The sequence below is a fragment of the Monodelphis domestica genome, chromosome X, assembly GCF_027887165.1.
Source record: "Monodelphis domestica isolate mMonDom1 chromosome X, mMonDom1.pri, whole genome shotgun sequence".
In the NCBI taxonomy this organism is placed as follows: domain Eukaryota; kingdom Metazoa; phylum Chordata; class Mammalia; order Didelphimorphia; family Didelphidae; genus Monodelphis; species Monodelphis domestica.
This window is the reverse complement of record NC_077235.1, coordinates 51,661,032-51,684,007: the sequence shown is the minus strand read 5'-3', so window position 1 is coordinate 51,684,007 and position 22,976 is coordinate 51,661,032. Positions and strand designations below refer to the sequence as shown.

Here is a 22,976-nt window from a genome sequence, read left to right as displayed (position 1 = left end):
CTCCATGAGACTTAGCTGTTCCAGGACATTCTGCTCACAATCCCTTTCTCTGGCAGAAACATCTGAAGGAGAGTGACTCAGTTCAATTCCTTTTTATCTAGTCTTTCTGGCTAATCTTATTAGGTTTCACTCAAACCAGAGTTCTAAATCCTTCCATTAATATTTTTTCCATCCCAAAAGCTCAGCTTCCTTATATTAATAAGCTTTTGGGGAGGAAAGGCATCATGGCTTGTATGAGGGGAAATCTTTGAGGAGATAAACAGATATTGGGGTTAAAAGAAACCAGTAAAAATAATATTTGATTTCTGAATAAATCCTATTGCAGTGTTATAATGACCCAGAGTATCTTTTAAAAATGAGTTGTCATGGGATTTCTAGGTACTGTTGTCATAGTTAAGTGATGATGTTCAAACCCAAGGAGCAGAGATCTGCATGCCTCTGCAGAAGTGGTGGACAAAGGGTGCAGAGCAAGGCATATGCTATCAGGCCTAGCAGGCATGCCTTTGCCTTTTTTGTTACCAGAGGGAGGGAAGTGATCCTGGGTAAGAGCAGCATTGTCCCCCCCCCCCAAGCAATTCTAATGTAAATAGAACTAATGCTAAGCACCGTCCCATCTTTTATTAAGTTCTCTACAGAATGGAATATACTTTGTAATCTCTACGTTTTTGTAGACTTAGCCTATAAACATTTATAGATGTGCTTAAAAACACTATAAATTCTTCTGGATATTGAAAAAAATCATTAAATTAGAGAATATTAAGGTATGAAAGCCAGAAGGGTTACTGATAATATTTGAAGTGACAAATTGGGACAGAGAAAAGGAAGTGGAATACCATTTGGTGCAAAGAACATTGGAGCCAGAGTCAAGACTAGGGTTTGAATCCCAATTTTGCTACTTTCTTACTGTTGTTTGGCCTTAGGTTTCTTTCTTTGTAAAAGTAAGAGTTGCACTGGACTATGGTTGTATCCAACTCTAAAATCTTACAGAATTTCAGTGGCCAATTAGCCCAACCCACATGCAAAAAGGAATCATCAGTAACAGATGATTTCCACAAGGAAATCCTTACTAGGTGACAGGTACTCTGTTAAAGACTGAGGATATAAAGAAAGGCTAAAATAGAGCCCTTCCTTTCAAAGAGCTCAAATTCTGAGGGGGGGGAGAAGAGTTGGGAAATGATTGTAACTGGAATTGTAAACTGGGAAAAGACTTGTAACTTGGTCATTGGGTGTCTGTTTAAAGAAGCCTGTGAATGAGGTTCTGCTTTGGGGAAGCCCTCACTGTGGGGAAGCTTATATATCTAGTTTAGGATATCCAGCCCAAATTTGCCTTTTTCCAACTTTGATCCACTATCATTGGCCCTGCCCTCTGGGGACAAAGAGAACCAACCTAATCTTTTTGCCATGTGTTGGCTTTTTACATCCTTGAAGGAAACTATCCTATCTTTCCCTCCTCTGACCAGTCTTTTCCAGGCCAAATATCCCTAGTTCTTATTACTGGTCATGATGTGACAAGAGCTCAGGATCTTCCCCATCCTGCTTTTCTTTTTAGACAAAGCAATTTACCAAGATCCATCCTAAATTGTGTGTAGCCTGACCAGGGCAGAGTGCAAAGGGACTGTCCAATCAAGTCACCAAGCATTTGGTAAATCCTTACTAGGTGACAGGTACTCTGTTAAAGACTGAGGATATAAAGAAAGGCTAAAATAGAGCCCTTCCTTTCAAAGAGCTCAAATTCTGAGGGGGGGGGGAGAAGAGTTGGGAAATGATTGTGCATACATGATACAGATGGTATAAATGGAAGGTAACCTCAGAAGGAAGGGTATTGGCAGGCAGAAAAGGCCTTCTGCAGATAGTATGGTTTTAGCTGCACCAAGAGAAGCCAGGAGGCAGAGGTGAGGGAGAGAGCATTCCAGGCATGGAGGCTCAAAGGCCTAGACTTGACAATCTGGAGATTGAAGGAAAACTCTAAGAAGACCAGAGAGGTAGGAAGGAGCCAGATTGTGAAAAGCCGATAGCTTGGTCGCACAGTGGATGTGGGGAGGACCTAGGTTCCAGTCTGGCCTCAGACATTTCCTAGCTCTGTGACTCTGGGCAAGTCACTTAATCCCCATTGTCTATCCCTTAAAGTTCTTCTATCTTGGAACCAGTATACGGTATTGATTCTAAGATGGAAGGCCAGGTTTTGGCGGGGAGAGGAGAGAGATACAGAGACTCATTGGGCTAACAGCCCTCTGAAGCTCCCAGCTTTTCTTCAGATGACTTGCTATCTAACCCCACTTTACCTATCTCGTCCTGCACTTTGAGACCGTTTTTAAAAAAAAATCTCAAATGCAAGGCCTTACACTTAACCCTATTGAACCAATTTCATCTTAATTTGATTCAGTCCAGTGTGCTGGCCTGTCAAGGTCTTTTTGGATCCTGACTGTCCTACAGCCTGTTAGCTATTCCTTTCGGCTTTCTGTCATCTGCAAATTTGATAAGCATCTCATCTCTGCCTTTTTCCATGGTACTGTTAAAAAAATCTTAAGCCCATGGAAATTATCTCAGAAAATAGAATTGACTAATAATAATCATAATAATCTATTCAAAAAGAGCTTGACAAAATTTAATGATGGATTTGTCATGCCACCGTCAGAAACACAATATTGGACTGAATGGCTAATGGGCATGATGTAGTATACTGATTTTGTTCTTGATGGTGGGATAGGGATTAACCAAAGCTCAACTCTTCTGCAGTTTAAACAGGAGAAGTGTCCAAAGTACTATCATAATTCAAGACCAACAGAAGCATTTCATGTATAGGATTATTTTATAGAACTTAGACCTATTTCTGTAGGTTAGCACTGCTTTTATCGCAGTAAATCTATGAGTTAGTTCATCAATGGGAATATTCTCTCCATCACTGCATGTGGCAACCTATGAACAAACTTTGTAATCTGTGAAATTACTTTGTTCATTTTTCCAGAGGTCCTCTACATAACTATGATAGGCCTAAGAGAAGTCTTTCAATCTCCAGGCCATGCTGCCTTCCCTCTAGCCTTTTTCCTCATTTACTCCCCATCTAAAAACTCAGACTCCACCCCCTGCTTGATCTTGCCCAGATTCAGGCCTCCACCTCTCTTAGGCCATCTCCAGACCATGCAACTGCAAACATAGACAACCCTCTCTACTTTCCAAAATCACTTTATGTATTGTTTTCTGCCGAGAGAGTGTAAGCCCCATGAGGGAGGCTGACTTGCTTCCTTATATTTCTATTCCTATTGATTAGCACAGTGCTCATAATAATTGGTTATCTCCATTTTAGGCCATACCCTTTGACCCAGCCATGACAGTATATGGGTTTACGCCCCAGGAAGGTTATTTACAATACAAAAAGAGCCATCTGTACAAAGGTTTGCAGACTAGCACTAGTTTTAAAAAGAAAAGTTGGAAAGTAATTGCCCAATAATTTGGGAATTGCTGAATAGAATAGTATGTATATGTAATGTAATATTTATTGTACCTTAAGGAATGATAGTTACGAAGAATTCAGGAAAAAAATTGTATGAAGTGATATATAGGAAGAGAGAGCCAAAATGGCATATAAGAAAAATGATTACAATAACACAAATTAATACAACAGATCAAAATGGAAAGTGACCTGGACTACTAGTTGCTGCTGTCACAGTTTAGGTGGTGCTGCTTAATTGTTTTCCTGGGAATGTGCTTTGTGGGGGCTAGGGATATGCTAGTTGGAAAGTGTCTGCTGTATCAAAATACTCTTTAAAAAAAGATGGGCTTTTTTTTTGGTGGGAAGTTTGGTGGGATCATTGAAAGTGTACTGTAAGTTGAAAGTATAGTTTCCCAAATGCAGTCTGGATCACTCTCCTATTTGATTCTGGGCCAAACTCATTCATCTTCTGTGTTTGTCCCACTGGCCATACAAATTCATGTCGTAGTCTGGATAACAAGCATTTTATATGCATTTAGTTTTTCCTATATGGTAAGCTTCTTGTCCATGGGGTTTTCCTCATTATTTTTTTCTAATCTTCATCTCTTTGAGATACCTTGTAAAATGATTCCGCAGTGCTTTCAAGATAGTCTCTTTCACTGTGGGAGTAAAAACACCAAAGAAAAACAACTGCTTAAATACATGGGTCGAAGGGATATGTTTGGGGATGTAGACTAAATGAACATCCTAGCGCAAACAACATCATTAATATAGATTTTGATCAAGAACACAGTTAATACCAAATGAAATTGCATGTTGGCTGCAGGAAGGGTGGGTGGAGGGGAGGGAGGGAAATAAAGTGATTATTGTAACCAAAAAATAAAATAAAATTAATATAAAAAAGTCTCAACATGAATTTTGTCAATACAATTGATGTGAACCAGCTAATCTTCCTGCCTTCATCTTCCCAAATATCATTTCAGCTTCCCTATATCAGACTGGGGCATTGGGTTACAAATGTGGTGATTCTATTCACTGATGATGAAAATAGGCCAGTGGATTTGTTCCATTTTCTTTTTGGTAGTCTCCTGCAAGTTTACATCTGTAAGTGCCTTTGGGATTATTCATTCAGTTGGGTCTGATGCCAAATTTTGGTCAATTTGTTTTCACTTCTGCTGATTTTCACTTTTTTACAAGGTGATACTGCTCATAGTCTTCTCCCTTCCTTCATATTTTACAAATTAATTCATATTCTAAAGTTGTTGACCTTGGCTGTCATCTGTCTCTGCTTATCAAAGAGTATTTGCTGGTAACTTGGTTTCTGGGATCTTTGGCCTCCTGTTGTACATTGGTTAGAGTTTTACAGGAAATGGTGATAATCAAAGCAATACCTTTGCCTTTTTTCCATTCCCTAGTTTTCAGTATTGACAGCTGGTTTGAATAGGTTAGGCTGAAGCTGCTCAAATTGCTTACAGTGTCTTCTCATCTTTCCATTTCTGACTTGGTGCTATTTGACCTTTGCTCTAACTAGGCAATGATTGGACTGTTTGCATCCAGACGGCCGATTCGGATATGACTCTTATATCAGTAACTAATTTCCTGTATTTACAGAAGCTCAATTTCACTTTTGTTCTTAGTGTTGTTTAGTGCTCACAATGCCCAGTGCCTTTCAGCACTCTTCTGGATGAAGATATTCATGCGATGAAGGGCTGAGCCATGTTTTCCAACATACTTTTCTCTCTGTTTCCTCTTTGCCCACTTTCACATTGAAATCACTGCATGTCATTGGGTTCTTCAGAGAATTTCTCTAAGATGATTCTACATTTTCATGGAATCGCAGAATTTAAGAGTTAAGAGGAACCTCAGTAGCCATCCTATAACATACCCAACAAGTCATTGCCTACTTTGGGCTTAGAGACCTCTAGAGAGAATGAATCCACTAGCTCTGGAAGTAATGCATTCCATTTTTTGAGTAGCTCTCCTTGTTAGGAAGTCGACTCTTTGAAACTTGCACCTGTTGTTCTTCGTGTGGCCTTAAGGGGTCCAACTTTGTTGTTGTTCAGTTGTTTCAGACATGTCCAATTCTTCATAACCCTTTTGTAGGGGTTTTCTGGCAGGTAGTGGAGCAGTTGTCCATTTCCTTCTCCAGCTCCTTTTACAGATGAGGAAACTGAGGCAAACAGGGTGAAGTGACTTGTCCTGGGTAAGTATCAGACAGCAGGTAAATGTCTGAGACCAGATTTGAATTCCTGAAGATGAGTCTTCCTGACGTTAAGTCCTGCACACTATTCAACTGCATCACCAAATGGAATCTGACAGAATACATCAATCCTTCCTCCGTATACAGCCCTTTAAGTACTTGAAATCATCTGTTATACAGTTCCTTCAGCTGATGGCAGGGACTCATATGGCAGGGACTTGAGGTCCTTCACCTTCTTGGTTGTCCCTCCTCTGGATACTCTCCAGTTGATCAATGTCTTTCCTAAACCATAGTACACAAAATCGACCATAATACTCTTGATATAGTCTCACAAGGGCAGAAGACAGTGAGAATATTGTGTCCCCTGTTTCTAGAAACTATGCCCCCTCTGAATGCAGTCTGTAACATTCAGTTTTTTGGTTGTTCCTTCATACTACTGATGCATTCAGCTTTCAGCCCACCAACACCCCAGGTCTTGTTTCAGAATAACTGCTATCAGAAACCTCTCTGTGGACTTGCACTTGTGGAGTTGGTTTTTGGTACCCAAATGAAAGACTTTTTATTTATCTCTACTGAATTTCATCTTGTTAGATTCAGTCCAGTGCCTTCCCTTGTCAGATCTTGACTTTGTCATCTGCTCTGGTGTCTGTCTTTCCCAGCTTTGCACCATGTGCAAATTTGATAAGTGTGGCATATATGATTTTTATCCGGGTCATTTTCAATTTAACAGCATGGAGCCAAGCACAGATCTCTGGAATACTCCATGATTAAAACCTTCTTTTGAATCTACCTATATGTTGATTTGTCACAACAAGATCTCCAGTCACACCTTTCCTCTTTGCCCTTGAACCCAATCTCCTTTCTGTGTCACCAATTTGGCCTCCTTCACAACTTAATTTGCTTATTAGTCTTTCCCTTTTCTTGCTCAGCCTGCCTTGTTTTACCAATGATCTTTTCCTTCTTTATCTTTACTTCTTGAGTGTGACACTGCAGGTAATATTCTTACTGATACTTCCCTTAATTAATTAATCCTTTTATTTCTCCTTAATTGTTTATGAGCCTACTTCTGTTCCAACCTGGAAGTCTTTATGTTTATCTCTTCTGAATTTCATCTTGTTAGATTCAGCCCAGTGCCCTCACTTGTCTCTTGCCATTAGGTCTGTATCTACTGATAGATACCAAAGCCTTGCCTAGAAGTTCTCAAAGCTGGTTCTTATTACAACTTAGCTTCTTCCCTCTGGATTGTGACAGGATTCTCAATCAGCAGGGAAGCATAACCAACAAGGATCGTCATTCCCTTTTCTATCACAGTCAAGGACTCTACTTATTGCCTGGGCTTCCTTTCCACATCTGACTTTAAGTAAAGTTCAACAGTTTTTTCTTTTCTCATTTTCCCTTATTGATCTTAAGACTTCAGGGGAAAATGGAAAATTAGTTTGTACTCATGAAAAGCTTGGAAACTTTTATTTTCTAGAATACAATTTACACTGGTGATTCCCGTTGCCTTTCAAAATTAAAAATAATGTAGAGTAAAACAAAAGTCACTGAACTCTGGCAAAACAACATTTTTATGTTATCGATTGAAGCTGTTACTGATGGATTCGAGGTAGGCTACTAATAGAAAATTTGGAGGTGGTCTGTTTGAATTACATTATAATTTAGAAGTATATGACCTCTTTAGGAGAATACAGGTTGTCTCTCAGTTGCTTCTAGTTTGGTAATTAATTGGAGAGTAGAGCATCTTACCCTTGGCAAAAGCACTGTAGTATTCTTTTATTTTTTTTAACCCTTACTTTCTGGCTTAGTAACAACTCTAAGATAGAAGGGCAAGGGCTAGGCAATGGGGGTTAAGTGACTTGTGCAGGGTCACACAGCTGGGGTCAAATTTGAACCCAGGTCCTCCCAATTCCAGACCTGGCACTCTATCCACTGAGCCACCTAACTCCCCTTCATTGTAGTACTCTTAATGCATTTGCTGATTCCTGATTGTGCTGGTTACATATGCTAGTGTATGTTCAAATTATATAGTTGAGAGATCAACAGTCAAGTACCTTTTGCTTGCTATAGGTAAGTCAGTTGTCATTTACCTTTGCCCTTTACTAGTCCTCTCTAGACAAGGCACAAATTTGGGCAGGAAGCAGGGCATTTTTTGTATAGAATTATTTGTTGAAACAAAATCTGGTTATTGTACATTCTCCATTATTATATGGAAGTTGCTTGATTATGTTGCCCATTTCCTTGTAATGTTGTCTGCCAAAATGGGTGCTGGACTGTGTTCTGGGAATATTACCAGGTGCTGACTTCATTACATTTAGCCCCCCCCCAATTCCTTTTTTGGTATATTTTATTGGCCTGACACATGTTGCTCCATCTCACTTCAAGCTCATATAAGAATTTGTGCCAATTTAAAAGTGTGTCTCTACTACTATGAAGTTTCTCTCTCTGTTAAGGCAAACTGCCACAAATTAAGAGGAGCTCATCTTTGTTGATGGCAGTAGTCTCAAAATCAGTGAACTACGACCATCAATTTCAAGCTTACTACCTCCCATGATGGAGAGGAAAAGAGAGTGAGACCTTGAGGAACATTTTCTTCTCTGGTGGTGGTTAACCTGACTAAAAGAAGTGCCTAAGACACCCATTTTAACATCCACTGTCCAACCTGCTTACTTGTTCCCATCCTCACCTCTTTCAATTTAGTAAACCACTAATAAAATAGAGATTCACCACTGACTTAAGACAAACCATCAGTTTCCTCCCATGAAATAAAAAGAACCATTTGAATACTTGTTAAAATGAACTGTAGTTGGTCCAAGGTTAGAGTTTTGTAACTAAAATGTGTTGATTTTAATCTCTTAAATTTAGGCCAGCTCACTGAATATTTGGAGAGGAAAACCAGCATTACTTGGGTTAAGTAACTAAACTGGATTCACTTAGAAAACATTGTTTTGTTTTTTTGACCTTGACATAAACCAAGAAACACTAAAACTTGCATATACAAAGAATAGAAAAATTACATATGCCTTTTGATTAGCTCAGATCACTTGCTTAAAAGTTAATTTGAATTAATATGTAGGACATCTTTCAAGGATGTGCTAAGCATTCATTAGCAACCTATATAGAAGCCTGTATCAATCATGAGGCATTTACCAATCACTTGCTATGTGGCAAGCACTGGGCCATGCTGGAGACGAAAAGACGAAAATGAAGGGGAGACAGTGTGTGCATTTCAAAAGGAGGGGGACACAGGCAGATGGAGAGCAGAAAAGGCTGAAGGTGGAAGGGGGCCTTGGAGATCTGAGTCTTAAAAGAATGAAAGGATTCTTTGAAGTGGAGGTGTGGAGGGAGTGCATTCCAGGGATGGAGCACAGAGGGGTGAGAGGTGAAGAACATAATGGATGAGGACGTTGGACAAGCAGGTTGAGGCTGATTTGGAAAGGGCTTCAGAAGCCAAGCAGAGGAAGTTCGGGACCAGTGAAGTTTAATGACTAGGGGAGTGGCATGGTCAGACCTGTGCTTAGGGAAAATCACTAGGGTAGCTGTGCAGAAGATAAATGTGTGGAGAGGCACGTGAGACTAATTAGAAGGTTCCTGCAGCTGTAAAAGTTGATAAGGCCCTGAAGCTAAGGTGCTGGCTTTGGGAGTAGCGAGAAGTGCATAGTTGCAAGAGATGTTGTGGAAGCAAAATGGCAAGATTTGGCTATGGATTGGCTTTGTGGAGCGAGGAATCATGAGAAATCAATGTTAACACTGCTGAGCTTGCAAACTTGGGTGACTGGAAGAATGGTGGTGCCATCTGTGGTAATAGGGAAGTTTGGGGGTTTTTTTTCCTGAATGGAAAGTTTGAGGAGAAAAAATTCCATTTTGGAAAGCATGGTTTTGAGATGGCTGTGGCACATCCATTATGTAATGCCTATAGATGATAGTTGAACCCATGAGAGCTGATGAGTTTTCCAAGTGAGAGAATATGGAGAAAGGACAAAGCCTGGGACTGTGCCCAAAGTTGGTACACTAAAGATGATGAGTCAACAAAGAAGACTGCGAAGCCATCATAGATAGGAGATGAACCAAGAGAGAGAAGAATCAAAGAGGAGGTGGTCAGCAGTGTCAGGTTCCCAGAAAGTTCAAGATGGGTGAGAATTGGGCAAAGATCATCTTGTTTGGCAATTCATAGAATTCTTCTTAACTCTGGAGAGCAATTTCAGTCGAGTGATGAGTTTAGGAATCAGATTTCAAAGGATTGAGAACCAAGTCAAAGAAGAGGAAGTGGAGACAATACATTTAGATAGTTTCTTCTAGAAGTCTTGACATCAAAGAGAAGAAAGATATAGTATAGTAGAGGATAGAGAGAGATGGAAAGAATAGTATAGAGCTTAAAGGAATGGTAGGTTTTAGCGAGGGTATTTTTTTAAACCCTCACCTTCTGTCTTAGAATCAATACTGTGTATTGGTTTCAAGGCAGAAGAGCGGTAAGAGCTAGGCAATGAGGGTCAAGGGACTTGCCCAGGGTCACACAGCTGGGAAGTGTCTGAGGCCAGATTTGAGCCTAGGATCTCCTATCTTTAGGCCTGGCTCTCAATCTGCTGAGCTACCCAGCTTCCCCCCTAGTGAAGGTATTTTAAGGATAGCCAAGAGACATGATTGTAGGCAGCAGGAAAAATATTAGTAGAAAGGGAGAAATTGAAGATTAGACCAAGAGGCTGATGGAAAGGATAATCTCCTGAAGAAGTCAGGAGGGTATGGGATGAAGGATTGTTAGCTTGGCTAAAAAGAAGTGTTGCCTCATAATCAGAGATTAGAGCAAAGGAGGAGAGAGTAGGGTGAGGGTGATGGCAAGGAATCTTGAGATTGAAGAGAAGTCGGAGCTCATAGTGAAGAATCTCTTTGTTAAAAGTCTGAGTTAAGGTCCTGAGCTAAGCTTTGAGGACAGCTATTTGTCGGGAGTAGAATAGAGAATCAATTAGGGAAGATTGAAAAGATTGTCATTTTTTGATAGAGGCTGAGTTGAAGTCACACAGTATAAATTTGTGGTGGACCCAGTCATCTTGGTTGCATGGTTCCTCCTAACTCCTTCATACGCCTATATGTGGGAGCAGAGGAGGTAACAGTGGGAGTAATCCAGGGTCAAAGGTTTTTAGCAAGGTATGAGTGGAGGTAGGCTGAGAATTAGACAGTAGAGGACACTGAGGAATTAAAGAGTGGCCAATGGTAGTTTAGCAGTTGAGAAGAAAGGAAAATGAAGGGAGAACATTACTACTAAGAAAGCATCTGAAGGTGCAGAGATTGAAGATATTATCATAAGGACAAAGACTAGGATTAGGAAGGATGAGGCATCAGGAGAGATCATGATGCCAGATGATGTTTGAATAGAGGCAGGTTAAAGTTTTTTATCTCTGAAGCGGAACACTGGTGGATGATGGAGAGATCTAGAGACATGGCCTTCCCGGATGTTTGGCTGAGGTAGCATGGACCAGGCCATGAATAGAATTTTAGATCTGTGAAGCCGAAGTTTCGAGTGCTTGAAGGGAACATCAGTGTGGACATCGAAGATCGCCTAGCAAGAGAGACAATGAGTCAAGTTTCAAACTTTTTGAGGAAAGAGAGAGAATGGCCTGGAGGTGAATAGATAACAGCCACTGTGATCTGCATGGGATGATGTTTTCTGAGTGTAATGAGTGATGTCAGCGAAGGGAGAGTCTAGAAGTGAAAGCAGGGAGCAAGAAAGATTCAAACTCCCTGGCCAAGACCATTGTGAGGGAAAGTATGAGAGGAGGTGAAGGCAGAGATAAGAGAGGGTTAGGGATCAGGGATGCAAGTGTCTTTTGGGGCCAAGGTAGGTTTCTCTACTCAAAAAGAAGGGAGCAGTAGGGAAAGACCTCCAAAATAAAAGGAAGTTTGTTAGTGGTCCACATGAGAATTTCAGAGAGTATAATGAAAGGGGAGGAAAGAGTTAGAGTTGGATAAGGATGGGATAGATGGAGGGAACTATTGGGGAAGGGGTAGTGTTATACTCTTAGGTAGCAGACAATTAAATACTTGAGTTAACAGTAGTGAGAGTTTGCTTCCCAAAAGTGGGGTAGCAGTGGATGTGAGCAATTCTGCTGAAGATGGCACATTAGAATGCTGTTGGGGTCTTGGCCAGGGGCACTCACCCCAGCTATATCAAGCCAGGACTGTCAGACCAGAGTGGGGGCTCTCCCCACATACTTGCTGTGGTCACACCGTCAGAGTTTGTCTAATCATAGCCAGGAAATCACCAGCCAAAGACTGAAGAACTTTCTGTGGATAATCCACAGCAGTAGACAAAGAAATTGAATGCTCAGTCATCATTCTCTAAGACTGTTTTATAAGATTTATTTTCTTAAACTTTTGAACCATCTTCTAAAATCCTATTTGGGTCCCCAACTGTGATTCAGAGCAGCCTTGGTTAATAATTGAAGGCAGTCCCAGGTGAGCACAAGTTGTGACAGCCCACTAAGCTGGAAAGGTTTCAAGTCCAGGCTTTGTGCGATGAATATGTACTGTGAGGTCCAGCCAGGCTAAATTGGAGAGACCCCTAACTGGAAGGTTGGCCAAAGGGTGATTGATGGGGGGTTTTTTAAACCACAGTAGAGTTTATGAAGACTGCTAAGATAGAGAAGGGAAGTAATCTGTGTCTGTGGAGGATTGGATCCACATTGACAGAATCACTGAGAACTTGAAGTAGCAAAGGAATTTATTAAATTTGCTCCCCCACCTCACCTTTCTCACTCATTTTTTCTTCTTCCTTAGAATCAGAGAACTGATCCAGAAGAGTTGTTCACGAAATTGGAACGCATTGGGAAAGGCTCCTTTGGAGAAGTTTTTAAAGGAATTGATAACCGGACACAGCAAGTGGTTGCTATTAAAATCATAGACCTTGAGGAAGCAGAAGATGAAATTGAAGACATACAGCAAGAAATAACTGTTTTAAGTCAGTGTGACAGTTCATATGTAACAAAATACTACGGATCTTATTTAAAGGTACGTTTTTATGTAAGTCATAAGGTATTCACAAAAAGCCATGCTTTAAATCATGCTTTGGCAGCTGTGGACTCCAGCAAGTACGGTTAGTGATGCCAAACAGCCTCCTCTTGGATTGAACAGCTGGATTCTGACCCCTGGGGCAAATGCAGCCTCAGGAAAGGGCTGGATCCTTGTGTTTCTATGTATCCACAAATCCTGTGCAGTAAGACTGGGACTGTCCTATCCAGCAAAATTTTAGCTTTTTGTTGGTTCCACGATGTTGCTGATGGGCACCTCTTTCTAGGTTAGAAAGTTGGGGTTTGTCTCCTGCAAAGATGACCCCCACCCAAATCCCCTGCCTTTGTGAGCTTTCTATAAAAGTCATACCACTCTAGCCACTCTACCTACCCTGACGGATTGGCACTATTATGTATCCGTTGTTAGCTCTTTGCCACTCCAGAGATTTGAGGGAAGGGATTTGTGTTCCTCTTCCACATGATTATGTGATTCTTGGAGGAAAGGATGATACATGATTTGTCTTCCTATCTATCTCCCTGAGCACAAAGTAGTAGAAGATTCATAATTGTTTGGTTTCAACATATAGGCAGAAAAGGGTTCACTGACATAACCTTTAGAAGTCTTTTCTGGGTTTGGCTCTTGGACGTGAAATCACAGAAAGGGATATGATATGGTGGCAGTCACAGCTAGCCTTGAGTTGTTCACCCTTATGACTTTGGGAAGATGTTTTTGTCACTTATCAGTGAACGTCGAGGGTCTCTTGAAAGATGATCTGCTAGGTACTGGGAGAGTCCGCTTCAGTCCCTGCTGTAACAAAGATTACGGTTTAGTAGAACGATAAGATGAAAGCACATAAATAACTCTGATACAGTGTAGAGTGTGATAGATGCCACAAGAATTACAAGTTTGAAAGAGGATTTTTAAAATGGCAAGTTTCCCTCCCCACCAGAAAACACTCGTGCTCTCTGCTTTTGGTTTTGTTCGAGTTAGTTGAAGGAATATTCAACCACAGGGCAGCTAGGTGGCTCAGTAGATAGAGCACCAGATCTGGAGTCAGGAAGACTGAGTTCAAATATGGCCTCAGATACTTTCTAGCTGTGTAACAGTTCACTTCACCCCCATTGCCTAATCCCTTGCTCTTCTGTGTTCGAGTTGTTACTAAGACAGAAACGAAGAATTTCAACAACAACAACAAAGACTATTCAGGCACACAAGATTCATTTAAAAGATTGGTTTGTAGGTACTGTGAGTTACCTTCTGCATTCCCTTGCTCGCCCCACCCCAGGCATTTTTATGGCCTCCAGTTTATAGATCAGAAAACTGAGGTTCAGAAAGCCTTCAGGGACTTGCCTAAAGTCCCATAGAGTTAAAACTTGAAGCAAAAACTGTCTTCTACCTACTATATACCATGCAGAAATTTTTGGTATCATAGTTGTATATCATGAAGGGGTTTTTTAAGTGCTTCATTTCAGCATTTATTTCTACATGAAAGAGTCATTATTGTATTCCAGTATATCCATACATTTTTGCCATAGTTCACTGAAGCATTACTTGGCATTCATATAGATTAAATGAAGCAGTTGCTATTTTTAGAGAGTTTCATGTCTCTCTCCTCTAACTTAGGAGGCTTGTTTATAACAGGCTGCTTCCTGCTTGTTTTCTATACTCTGGGCTAAATTCTGCCATTTCCAGATCCTTAAACCCACTAACAAAATATTAAATGAGACCCGTTTCAAACAGGCCATCCGGTATTACATTGACAGGTTGTCCGTGCTTGTGTTGAAATAGCTTTTTGTTCCTATTGGTTCTTATTTGTGGAGTCTCCTGAAGAATGAACTCTTACTTCTCTCTTTTAAAACATATGATAGACATCTGATCAATATTTTCTGAATCAAAGAAATGTCATTTTGAGAGATTTTATCCAAATGTTGTACTTTTGAAGGCTTTAAAAACCTCCTGAAATTCCAAATGGTTGCTTCTGATATATTTTTGTAGAGAGCCCTGTTAAACAATCCCCCTAGCAATAGCTAGTTGTTTCTATATTCAATAGCTAAAAAGGAGTGCTTTTGAAGTGTGTATTGCTTGATGATGTGGCAATAGAAATAACCAGATGATGACAGCAATACATTTTTGTCCTAGATGCATCGTGCGTATGGCTCATTGATAATTCTTCTTTTGTAATGTTCTAAGGCGTATCAAGTGCTTTTTCTCCACATGCCCCTGTGGGAGGAGTAGGCAGTGTGAGCATTCTTTTTCTCATTTTGCAGGTGACAAAACTTAATAGTGATAGTACATGTCTCAGAATTTAGGTCTCCTACCTTGAAGTAAATATTCTTTCTCCTTCTTTGCTTGTTTGTATAGCCCTTTATTGCATCAGTTTAAGTTCTTGGCGTTCTGACTGTGATCGATTTTAGTTCAATCAGTGGCAAAGGCTATTGTGTTTTTAATTGGCATGTGCATTCTGACTTTGTATGGTCTGCTAAACAGAAACCCAGAGTAGCAGGGTATCTGTGCACATCCAGTCGATGTCATTGAGGGCTTTGTCTTCTCAGCTAGCATTCGGGATGTACTTGTCACGGCCCATGCTGCTCGTTTGGGTGGTATCAGAGGGTCCTAGATGTTCACTTCCGTTGATGGGTTTTTTAAGTTGCCCCATCTAAAGGACTCTGAATCACCAGCAGTTCACTGTAAAGAGGAAAGTAGGAGGGTGGGGCCTTGTGCCAGAGATAATTCTATGTTTTTAGCAGTTGTAGTGACTTCCTTGGGACATGCACAGAAATGAGTAGGTATTCATTTTGACTGAGATCACTGTGTAACTCTGTCTTAAAAAACGAAAGCAGAAACCATATAAACACTTTGGTATAACCACAATGTTTTCCTTCCATTTGAGTCCATTGTCAATTTTCTTGATTGACAAAGTTAGCCTTTATTTAGGAAGAGCACTAAAGTTGGTGCCCCTTTCCCAGGTGATCTCATGATATTGGAAGAATCTTTCATCATCTTAAAGTATTTTTCTAGTTCAATGTAAATCTCCGGGAGGTTCACTCAGGCATTAAATATAATTTGAGACATGCCTCTACTTGTTAGAGATTGCCTTTAGCTCTCTATTTATTTATGTTAAGGAAATATTTTTCACCCTACCCCCAAAAGAATGTCCTTTTCCAAGTCCACTTTTTTTAAAAGTCTGAAAAATGCTTCAGGACAGTCTGTTTTGAAAAGAAGTCATATATTTGTGCATTGTCATCCATTCTGATTCACATTTTCTTTGCTTGCTATGAAGTGGGATGTGATTAGGATGATCTTAGGAAAACTTTTATTCTCCTTTCAGAACCTTTTGTTCACCTTAAAAGAAGTAGAGAAGTGGAGACTTTTCCTCAAAGTTAGTTTTTTTGGTGTATAAAATAAAATAGAGGGGATTACAAAGGAAATCCCATTTTTGTTGAACTCCAGGCATGTATATTAAAAAAAAGTTTGCAAGTTAAGAGTCCCTGTTCTAGAGACAGCGGCATACTGCAAAGAGATCTGGTTTTGGAGTCAAAGGACTTGGATTCCAGTCCCAAGTCTGCTTAGCCTTTGGACCTTGGGCAAGTCATTTCTCTACTCTAAGCCTTGGTATAGGCCTAAGTAAAATAGGATGTTGGACTAGTTGATTATAGATGCTTAGTTCTAAAGTTCAAGTTCTAAATCTGTGATCCTGAAGCATTTGAATGACCTGTGGTGCCCTTGCTAGGGCCCAAGAATGTTTGCCTTCTAAATTAGGATACTCCTTGAATCACACATCCCTGATCTTTTTTTCTCTTTTTCTTTTCTTTTTCTTTCTCTTCTCATTAACTTTTCCCCTTTTACCTCAGAGTTGGGGATGGGGGAATCTTCCCTTTTCCATTTATAAGCCAAAAATAACTGTAGTTATATGGGCAGCCTGATAGGTGCCTGTATACAGGTATATACCTATGCCAAGGAAAAGGAGAGAAGTTTCAGAGTTAAATTATATGTAATGAAGAACAAGCATCAGCAACTTTTTCAAGTCCTTGAAAGTGCCCAGAAGTCCCCTTCAGAATAATTTCCAAAGGTCTCTGTCTACCTCTTCATTATCTTTTAATTAAAACTGCCTTACTTCAAGTGCCAGTAGCCATTTTTTAAACCTACTTATTCAATTTAATTTTCTGTTTCGTCAGATGACTAATATATTTCAACCACATTTTAAATGTTTTTTTTTTTTTTGGTTGCAAGCATATGATGTTTTTTGCTGTTTTGCCCCTCTGGGCCTCAGTTTTTTCTTCTACAAAATAAGGACATCCATCAACACTATTTGTTAAATGCTTGCTGTTAGAAGGTAACTGTGGTGCAACATGGCCTTAGAATCTGTTGACCTGGATTTAAATTCCGTCTCTGCTCCTTCCTCTCTGTTCTCTGGCTTCCCAAAGCTTATTTGCCTATCTGTAAGATGGGTCCAATTGCATTTCTTACCAAATTGCATTACTGTGAGAAAAGTGTTGGATAGAACTATGGAAATGAGTCTCACTATTACTATTATTGAATCCAGAGTGCTTTGGGTGGTGTTGGGAAGATGCAACATTTAGATAAGCGGATTATTAACTTCTTCGTGGCAGCACTGGTTTTGGGGGTATGATCTTTGCATCTCCAGTGCTAAATGCTCACTTGCAGACTCAATAGGGTAGAAGATGTATACAGAGAGCACACGCTCTCTGTCTGTCTGTCTCTGTAATATACAAGATTGAGTGAATGTGCCTAGTGAGGTCCAAGTGTCATTCTTTAACAATGGAGGGGGGGGCAGAAAGCAAAATGTGCCTGGGGCCAGGGCCAGGGCCAGGGACGATGAGGGGAGCGCTTGCCTTTCAGTTGGATTTGAAGAGCTGAGTCAGAATTGAAAAGGTGTTTCCAGGGTAGGGATATGGGTGTGCATTCTAGCCATAAGGAGACAAGTAAGGATACGACATGATTGTAGACAGAGTCATTTAGGTGGACTCCTGTAAAACATGAAGAGTGCAGTCAGAGAAGTCTAAAAAGGGCGCATGGCAGCAGACGGCAGTGGGCTTTGAATGCCAGACAGGGAAGTGTGATTGTTAATGCCACAGGGAATAGAGTCTCTGAAGTTTTTTGAAAAAAAGAATGACCTGACCAGATTACAAGGTGATTCTGATCATGGTTTCAAGAGAAGAGTTTCAAAGCAGCAAGACTTGTTTGAGAGAAGCAGGCAAATCAGAGAAAGGACTCTCTAGACTGAGGGAGACTGCAGAGAAAGAAGCGACAGGGCTTGGTGACCAGTTAGATAGGAGGTAATAAACAGAGAGAAAGTGAGTAACAATAATATGGAGGGTGAAGGCAGATGGAAGAGCAAGTCTGGGGGAGATATGATCAAATGCACCCAAACAGACAAAAGTACTCGGGGAACCCAAGCTAGTCTTTCCTCTGAAGGGCAGAAACACCATTTTGTAACCATTCTTTGGCTTGGTCTTTACAGGGCACAAAGCTGTGGATCATAATGGAATACCTGGGTGGAGGATCAGCACTGGACCTTGTAAGTAACGGAAAAATACATGCACATATGCATAGGCGTGTACATATATACACATATGTAGATGTGTGCATATATATACATGAAGTGAGCAGTCTTCCTCAAGCAGGCCAATGATATATGCTAATGAAGTCACATATCTCCCCCCCACACACACTTGGTGGATCACAGTGGAATAACTTCCTTGGGTGAAGGGTCAGCACCGAATCTTGTAAGTATCATATATATTTCTATACAAAATCAAGTGAAATGCAAGTGAGTACCCTTTGTGGGCAACCTGAGAGTTCCAGCTGACTCTGAAGTCTCTCTTAGCGCCACATTCTCTCTACTGTAAGGGAGAAGGCTGCATGGCAGAAGGTTCACATATTGACCATCAGGCTAAAATTAGCACATGCTTCCAGCTTGACATTTTAAACCTGAAAGAGTTTTGCATGTGGCATTTGCTGCCAATTGGGATTGATTGGCAAGGCCAGCCTGAAGGGGGCTAATGTGTCCTTCCCCTTGGGCATGATGCCCACAATTCAAGCAATTGCCTGGGGTAGTGACTGGCTGCGTGGACCAGTCAGCCAGGTTGTCAATAGGTGGACATCAGAGAGAATCATACTAATGTGAGCAAGGCAAGAAGTTAATGATAAACTCATTTTAGTGTTAGCAGGTTGTTATTAAAAGAACAGTGGACTAATAATAGTCAGCAGTGGGCCCGGGTTCTAGTCTTAGCCACTAATTTGCTGCTCATTTATGCTCTCTGAGACTCGTTTTCTCATCAGTAAAAAGAATAGACTGGTTTGTGCTCTGATTCTCCTACCATCTGTGTGCTTTAAAAAAAAGACTACACAGAAGGATGTCAGAAACTATCAAATCCTGATGACAAGTTTTTCCTGTAAATTTCCGTTGGTACCTACCTGCCTTGCTTAACCTAACACTGACTCCCTTTTCTGCCTAGAGAACCTCAAAGGTTGTCTCACTAGTGATGGGGCTGGGGGTGGGGTATTGAAAAGCCTTTCACATTGTTTACAGTTGCAGGTCACTTTAAGTAACCATAACTGTTGGCCTAGACGCTTGGTTTACTGTAATCATCTTATTCAGTCTGATATTCCTTTCCTCAGTTTTCTTGAAGAGAAGAGATACCTTTAGCTCCTTTCTCCACAAGCCCTGGAAGTGAGAAGAAAATTGTGTAGGACAAAAGCCAGCTCTAGCTCTTAAACGACCTCAGTACAGGAGATTTAGATTCCGCAATTTGGGCCAGTGATAGTCTGTCTTCTGGATTCTGGGCTGGGCAATTCCCTATCTGTGGTTAACTGAAGACCATGAGCCGAAGGCTAGAGAAGTGTTAGCTATTGGATTAGGTAAGATTTCCTGATCCTCATGTAGTTCCTTAGATGCCCAGGAATCCAATGGAAAGTATTTGGGCTTTTTTGATGCCCAACTATCACCTCTGGATCTTACACATATGTAAAGCACATTTTACACTTTTAGGAGTCTGTCTACTTTTTGCATGGGTCTCCATTCTCTTTTGTGAGTCTGTCTGAGCATTTGTATCTGTTGTCCCACTCAGCTTGAACAGCTCAAGCCAGAATTAGGCAATCATTTAAATGAGATGGTCAAATGCCCTCTTCATATGATGATTCGAAATTTAATTGATAAAGCGGGTAAGAATATTGCTTTAAGTTGCTTCGTTCCTGTTTCCCTTTTTCTTCAGATTTAAATGAACAAATGCTGACCACTCTCAAATTACTCAGGACCTGAGAAGCAGAACTCCATACCAATTCTCTTTAAGTGATCTTTTGGAAAGTACAAGTAATGGTGGTGCTGCTGCTGCTATAGCTGTAGCAATGGGAGGAAGGTTTGGGGGATCAGCCCCTCCTGAGGTTGGATCTTCCTCTCAAAATAAGATCTCAGGAGATCCCTTCTTATGTTCCAGTTCTTTTCATTTTAAGATTTTTTTTGGCGAACAGTTTTCATTCAAAAGATCATCAGATTACATCGTTATTCTTCTTTTTAAGTATAATTGAATATTCCTGGTGTAAAGTTGTTGAAATTCCAAAGAAGTCACTATGACTTCTGTTGCCTGCCAGATTGCCAGCATTGCTATCCTAGGCATGGAAAGGAGCTTGAGTAAATTTCCCTTGCCTTTAAGTAGATTCACACCTGAAACATCTCCAAAAAGTGGACCGTGAGGCTCTTTCTCATGCATGAAGACCACCAGAGGATTATGTTTCTCAAACTAAATCTAGCCATATGGAGGCAGCCTGCTAGGGCATGGGAAAAGCATTGCATGTGGAGTCTAGGGATTAGGTTCAAATTCCTCTTTAAGTGCTTAGCCACCAGGTTTACCCATGTCTCTACAATGATGCTTAATGTACCTCGAGGGAATGTTGTGATGAGGAAAACACTTGGCATACCTTGAAGTACCACTATATTAATGAATTACTGCTTATTAATCATTCATCTCAAAATTAAATTTCAGAATTGGTAAACAAGTGATTAAAGCACTTAAAAATTTTTTTAAACCCTCACCTTCCATCTTGGAGTTAATACTGTGTATTGGCTCCAAGGCAGAAGAGTGGTCAGGGCTAGGCAATGGGGGTCAAGTGACTTGCCTGGGGGTCACACATCTAGGAAGTGTCTGAGGTCAGATTGGAACCCAGGACCTCACATCTTTAGGACTGGCTCTCAATCCACTGAGCCACCCAGCTGCCCCCTTTAAAGCACTTTATTCTTAAGCTTGATCAAGTTCACTTTTTCCCTTTCTCTTTGAGGGAAAGTCAAGCTGGGTATTTGTCCATTGTAAAACAAGCCTTTCTGTTTTTGAAGGGGACACAAAGACTTGGCACAGGCCAGGGAGGCAGAGATAGGATGCAGTTTGTATTGCTGACAAAAGTCAACTCACATTGAGGAGATCACAGAGCTATTGAAGTCTATTTGAAGTCACCCTTAATTTACTGTGGAGAAGAGAGGCCAACTCTCATCTCCTTTCATCTTTTCTCATCAATATTTTTTCTACAACTGTTAAATTTTCTTCTGGCCTCTCTCTGTATACTCCATATCAATTTTGCATTTGAGGATGCATTTCTAGTTTGCCCGGGTCATCTTGAATTCTAATCCTGTCTTTCAGGGAACTGGCTATCTCTCCTCCTCTCCAGTTCCACCTCCCTCTATTTATCTAGGAAGCTGGTTAATTCTTAGTTTGCATGATAGTTTGACAGAGGGCTTGCAAAAAGCTCTTGGTTACCTCTGTCAAACTATCATGCAAACTAAGAATTAACCAGCCCTGTCTGCAGTTCTGGGAGGCCTGCTTACTTCATCTAGAAAATGGGATGAGATTTCAAATTCCTTCTTCCAGAGTATTATAAGGATCAAATGGAGTAATAATGTAAGCTATTATGAGAACCACTGAAGGAACTTTTGGTCAGGGCAAATGACTGTGGGGAAGGGGGGGCAGTAAGGCTGGTATAATTGGCCTACTAAAAAGTATTTAACACAAGGGCAGGATGAAAGGAAGAAGAGCAAAAGAGAACTTGGAGTGGGCTGACTGAGAAGGGGAGTAGGCTCAGTTGGAAGAAATTGGTTCAGAGGCCAAGTATCCCTCTGGTATGGAGGAGAGTAAGCAGGTGGTCCCCATGGGCAGTTTAGAGGACACATGTGAAGTTGCTGAATCATGAGAGGTGAGTAGTTTCAGCCCAATAGGAAATTAGCTAGACCTGGCTTCTATAGCCAAAACAACTTGTTTCTTTGGGGACCTAGAAAAAAGCCTAGAGTGGAAATAGGAAAGGAAAGTATAAAGGAGGAATATGCTGAGTGGGAAGAGTAAAAACCAGTGTGAACCACTTACCATCATGCTGTGGGAGGAGTATAGGATTTGGAGTGAAAAGACCCTTGACTTGATTCTAAGCGCCGATACATAGTGCTTGTGTGACCTTGGGCAAGTCCCTTCCTCTCTGGGCTCGAGTTTCCTTCTCTGGAATATGAAGGGGTCTAACTGGAAGACCTCTAGATTGTAAGAAGAACTAAGGTGTATCTGGAACAGATTGATGCTTTAAACCTGAACCGCTAAGCTCATTGAGTAGTATGCAGTTACACTTGTAACTTAGCTCAGCAGTGCTATAATGGATATCCCAAGACTCTCCTCCTCTGTAATAGAGATAGTTAGGCATATAATTGGACTCTTAATATGGTATGCTGCATGTGGGCACAGGAGGAGCAGTGATCTCCCAGAGACTAGGAAGCCCATGAAATGAATGAAGCGAAGGCCTGCAGGAGAATTCACTCCCATTTTTATCCCCAAGAAGCAGCAAGTTAGCATAGCAAAGACTCAGTTGTGTTTAATGAGGAGGAAATTTCTGTTACCCATAGAGGTTGAAACAAAGATGTTTTTTCTGGTTGTCACTTACAAGGCATTGCTGAACTCCTCCCATGAGCACCCTAGTTAACTAATTCTGGATACAGCATTTCAACTGAGAGGGCCGTGGCTATCAAGACCATCCCTTTTCAAATGGCGTAGAGGGATTGCATCGGCTCATTGAAGTTTTTAGCTAGCTTTGTGTAAATTCCCCAGAACAATAGCCAGCTTCTCCCAATTTGTAAGTACCTGGATTAATGTCCAGTGATGTTTCAGTGCCAGTCATTACTAAATAATGGGAGTTTCTCACCTTCTCAAATGACTTTGGATATTAAGCTAAAAACTTTCTTTTCTAGAATTGGATAGTTTTGAAAGTAAAAGAATAAAATGGGAGAGAGATTGATTGAAGAGGTCTCTAGAGCATATTGTGTACACAGAGTCCAGTTAATAGGGAACAGTGAGGCTGAAGCAG

The 22,976-nt window shown here is 40.8% G+C and overlaps 1 protein-coding gene across 3 annotated transcripts in view; it reads left to right on the top strand.

Annotated features, from left to right (window-relative positions):
- Positions 1 to 22,976, top strand: part of STK26 (serine/threonine kinase 26) — a 56,441-nt gene that overhangs the window by 23,007 nt on the left and 10,458 nt on the right. For all 3 annotated transcript variants that reach the window (XM_007507183.3, XM_007507185.3, XM_007507184.3), the window contains 2 exons: positions 12,399 to 12,629; positions 18,112 to 18,168. In XM_007507183.3, coding sequence (XP_007507245.1) covers positions 12,399 to 12,629; positions 18,112 to 18,168 — 288 coding nt within the window. The remainder of the gene's footprint in view (positions 1 to 12,398; positions 12,630 to 18,111; positions 18,169 to 22,976) is intronic.